The 5000-nt window shown below is 43.5% G+C and overlaps 2 protein-coding genes across 3 annotated transcripts in view; both read left to right on the top strand.

The window, feature by feature from the left end:
• The window catches only part of LOC124385132 (NLR family CARD domain-containing protein 3-like), a 987530-nt gene that overhangs the window by 287401 nt on the left and 695129 nt on the right, over nucleotides 1–5000 (top strand). The gene's annotated exons all lie outside the window — the stretch shown is intronic.
• Nucleotides 1–5000, top strand: part of LOC124385172 (katanin-interacting protein) — a 32475-nt gene that overhangs the window by 2740 nt on the left and 24735 nt on the right. Inside the window, 2 exon segments of the mRNA XM_046848334.1 lie at nucleotides 2224–2309; nucleotides 2442–2593. Coding sequence (XP_046704290.1) covers nucleotides 2224–2309; nucleotides 2442–2593 — 238 coding nt within the window.

Here is a 5000-nt window from a genome sequence, read left to right on the forward strand (position 1 = left end):
ATTTCGGTTGTAAATGTAGGTCAGTGCTTCTGATAGTGTTTAGGCCAGCAGAGAAGGATTTGCTGGAACTGACCGCCCACCAATGCATTCATCTATCCATATTAACACATCAGATTGATGTGATAACCCACCATCATATGACCTGGCGTGATCGCTTGGACCCAGCAATAGTGTTAAATATTAAGCTCTAAGACCTTGTTAACATGCATTCCTCCTGGTTCTAAAACTTCTTCAGAACCCATTTTACAGAAAGCTTACTTGCACACACTCTTGTCAGTATAAAGTTTAAAGGAAGGGAACAGCAATAATAGGTGATAGGTGATGGTTCCATCCTGGTCCTCCACTGACGACAAGCTGCACTGAAGTTCCTCTCGTACTTTCTTGCATTTACGCCATTAACACAGCAGTTCAAATTCAAGGATTTGAACTCATGACCTTCTGATCAGAAGTCTTGTGTCTAAACCACTGAGCTACTACTTCCGTACTATTGGCCAAATTTGAAAGGAACAGGAACAAACCCAGTGCGACGTTTATCATCTAGTCATGGCTGATGTATTACTTTGCTCCTCGTCAGTGCTCCTCAAACTCCTCGGGCTGTTATCCTCTCTCTCCAAACCCTACCACTATGCCTTCGTTTCTGTTAGTCAAGGGTTCAATGAGACATTAACACGGCTACTGTTGCTGTCCTTTAGTTTGACGTGTTTCTTTTTTGAAGATTTCCATTTCACATTCACACATCAAAACAGCTCCACTCTTCTGTCTTCTGGGAAGATGTTCCCATAGATGTTGTGGAGATTCAATCAGACCCAAGGGTGTTAGTAAAGTCAGGTAGTGATGTAGTTGAGAAGACCTGGGTTGCAGTCAGCGTTCACATTCCTCCCAAAGGTGTTCAATAGGGTTGGAGCTCTATAGCAGATCTTCCACTCAAAACCACTGAACACAAAATGAAAACTCAAACCTGGTACATGTAATGCGCACTACTGGAACTTTGAGTCGCGTCAACTCTCACAAACGGTGTGGGATTTTGTTGGTGAAGGTAAATAATAATAGTATTTAAATTATGCAGACACACTGTAACATGAGGCACTGTAATGAAATCAGTGTAACAGGAAGCGCTGTAACAGGAAGCGCTGTAACGGGAGGTGGTCACTCAGGGGGGTTAAGGCATTGGGCTCTGGATTGGAAGGTTGTAAGTCGCTCTGGTTATGGGCGGAATCACTGTAAAAGAAAGTACTGTAACAGGAATAACTAACAGAATATGGATAAGGCCGTCTGCTAAATGCCATAAATGTAAGTGGGAATCACTGTTTTGGGAAGAGATGTAACAGGTATCGCTGTTACACCAGTAGAGGACTTCTGCCTGTATTGATCAGTGATTCTCTTTTTTGTGATTGATGATCATCTCTCTATAGTAGAGTGGGATCTCAGTGGTTAAGGTACTCGGTTACTGATCGGAAGGTCAGGGGTTCAAGCCTCGTTATCGCCAAGCAGCCCCTCTTGGGATCTTTCTTTCTTTCTTTTCTTTTTTTTCTTTCTTTCTATAAGTTTCTCTCTCTCTCTCTCTCTCTCTCTCTCTCTCTCTCTCTCTCGGCCAGGTAATCCTTCTGTCTTTCAATAAACACTTCTTTCTCTCCCTCTCTCTCTGTCTGTCTCTTTTCTGTTCTTCCTCTCCTCGTTCTGTATTTCTCTGGTCTTCCTGTCAGTCTCTCGTCCGTCTCCAGGGCATCTCGCTGTCTTGAGGAGACCCTTGCTAACAGACCTGTACTCTTCTCATTTCTCACTTCTCTCTGTGTAATATAATATATATATGATATATAAGTGTGATATTCGTGGATCTTTTGGTTTATTTGACCCCACCCCCTGGTCAGAGGGAATACTGGATTGTAATTGGCTGATTGGCTGGAAGTTTAAATGGTAGCAGGGACGCAGCGAACACACACACTCACACTCACACACACTCACACATTTGGGTGTAAGGTTGATGTGAATAAATGTTGCGTTCTCCTTCAGCTCTCCCTGTGAGACTGAGAGAGACAATGGAGAGAAAAAGTTCTCCTCTGGATGTTATCCAGCACACATACACACTACAGACACGGCACAGTCATGTGACCTGCTCATGAACAAGTGTGGCCACTCCCCCTACACCAAGCCCTTACAAGATCAATGATCAGAACAGTCTCTCTGTGTGTGTGTGTGTGTGTGTGTGTGTGTGTTTGTATGTAGGATGCCAGAAGAGGTGATGTGGCAAAACAGCCATCTGCAAAAGAGCAACTGAATGAATATTTAATCGGCCTGCAACACAGGAACAGGTGAACACACACACACACAAGAGTTAAATGACAAGCACAGCCCTGATGTGTAAACAAGTTTGTTATTTTTGTGTAAATGTGTGAAAAGGTAACACGCAGTGGTGTGTGTGTGTGTGTGTGTGTGTTTGTCAGGGCTCTGCGGAAGCTGCAGGTGAAGGGCCAGAGGCAGGTGCAGTTAGAACAACTGGAACAGGGCTTCTGCATTTACATCAATGGGGCTAATGCTGACCTGAGTAACGCTAAGGGCAACAGGAAAGCCAGTCCTAGACACACACACACTGCAGGTACACACTCACACACACGCACTCATACTCATTCACTACACACTCATACACACACACTCATACTCATTTACTACTGGTATATATGCACACACACAAACACACACTCATACTCATTCACTACACACTCATACACACACACACAAACACACACTCATACTCATTCACTACACACTCATACACACACACACACACTCATACTCATTTACTACAGGTATACAGGGAGTGCAGAATTATTAGGCAAGTTGTATTTTTGAGGATTAATTTTATTTGAGGATTTAATTTGAACAACAACCATGTTCTCAATGAACACAAAAAACTCATTAATATCAAAGCTGAATATTTTTGGAAGTAGTTTTAGTTTTAGCTATTTTAGGGGATATCTGTGTGTGCAGGTGACTATTACTGTGCATAATTATTAGGCAACAACAAAAACAAATTCATACCCATTTCAATTATTTATTTTTACCAGTGAAACCAATATAACATCTCAACATTCACAAATATACATTTCTGACATTCAAAAACCAAACAAAAACAAATCAGTGACCAATATAGCCACCTTTCTTTGCAAGGACACTCAAAAGCCTGCCATCCATGGATTCTGTCAGTGTTTTGATCTGTTCACCATCAACATTGCGTGCAGCAGCAACCACAGCCTCCCAGACACTGTTCAGAGAGGTGTACTGTTTTCCTCCTTGTAAATCGCACATTTGATGATGGACCACAGGTTCTCAATGGGGTTCAGATCAGGTGAACAAGGAGGCCATATCATTAGATTTTCTTCTTTTATACCCTTTCTTGCCAGCCACGCTGTGGAGTACTTGGACGTGTGTGATGGAGCATTGTCCTGCATGAAAATCATGTTTTTCTTGAAGGATGCAGACTTCTTCCTGTACCACTGCTTGAAGAAGGTGTCTTCCAGAAACTGGCAGTAGGACTGGGAGTTCAGCTTGACTCCATCCTCAACCCGAAAAGGCCCCACAAGCTCATCTTTGATGATACCAGCCCAAACCAGTACTCCACCTCCACCTTGCTGGCGCCTGAGTCGGACTGGAGCTCTCTGCCCTTTACCAATCCAGCCACGGGCCCATCCATCTGGCCCATCAAGACTCACTCTCATTTCATCAGTCCATAAAACCTTAGAAAAATCAGTCTTGAGATATTTCTTGGCCCAGTCTTGACGCTTTCAGCTTGTGTGTCTTGTTCAGTGGTGGTCGACTTTCTGCCTTTCTTACCTTGGCCATGTCTCTGAGTATTGCACACCTTGTGCTTTTGGGCACTCAGTGATGTTGCAGCTCTGAAATATGGCCAAACTGGTGGCAAGTGGCATCTTGGCAGCTGCACGCTTGACTTTTCTCAGTTCACGGGCAGTTATTTTGCGCCTTGGTTTTTCCACACGCTTCTTGCGACCCTGTCGACTATTTTGAATGAAACGCTTGATTGTTCGATGATCACGCTCAGAAGCTTGGCTATTTTAAGACTGCTGCATCCTCTGCAATATATCTCACTATTTTTGACTTTTCTGAGCCTGTCAAGTCCTTCTTTTGACCCATTTTGCCAAAGGAAAGGAAGTTGCCTAATAATTATGCACACCTGATATAGGGTGTTGATGTCATTAGACCACACCCTTCTCATTACAGAGATGCACATCACCTAATATGCTTAATTGGTAGTAGGCTTTCCAGCCTATACAGCTTGGAGTAAGACAACATGCATAACGAGGATGATGTGGTCAAAATACTCATTTGCCTAATAATTCTGCACTCCTGTATATACACGCCACACACACCCTCACACACTGCCAGTATACACATTCTCACACACACACATACACACTACAGGTACACACACAATCATACACATTAACCAGAGGTATATATACACACACACACTCACACGGTCAGTATACACATTCACTCACACACACACAAACACACATGCACACACACACACGCACACACACACTACAGGTACAAACTTAAACACACACACACTCATACTCATTCACTACAGGTATATATACACACTTACTAGGGGTGGCACGGTACATGAAAAAACACCCGACCCGTTCGGTTCGCTTGTCTCGGTTCGGTTCGTGTGTGCGTCGCACGGTTCGACGCATGCGCAGTGTAGCCCCATGCTCAGTTTCGCCTCAGACAGTTTTATGTGAACATACATATAGACAGTAAAAGTTGAGTAAGGAGTGCTGCAGAAATGGCAGGTGGAGGAGATAATGAAGGCTGCACGGAGTTGGTGGATGCGCCCGCGTCGTTCAAATCCAGTGTGTGGGAACATTTTTAATGTTACTTACGATGACAACGGAAATAAAACAGTAGATAGAACTGCGACTGTGTGCAAGCATTGTGCAAAATGCATTCAATATGCTAATGACAACACTTCTAATATG

This window comes from Silurus meridionalis, chromosome 4 (genome assembly GCF_014805685.1).
Source record: "Silurus meridionalis isolate SWU-2019-XX chromosome 4, ASM1480568v1, whole genome shotgun sequence".
NCBI classification, from domain to species: Eukaryota; Metazoa; Chordata; class Actinopteri; order Siluriformes; family Siluridae; genus Silurus; species Silurus meridionalis.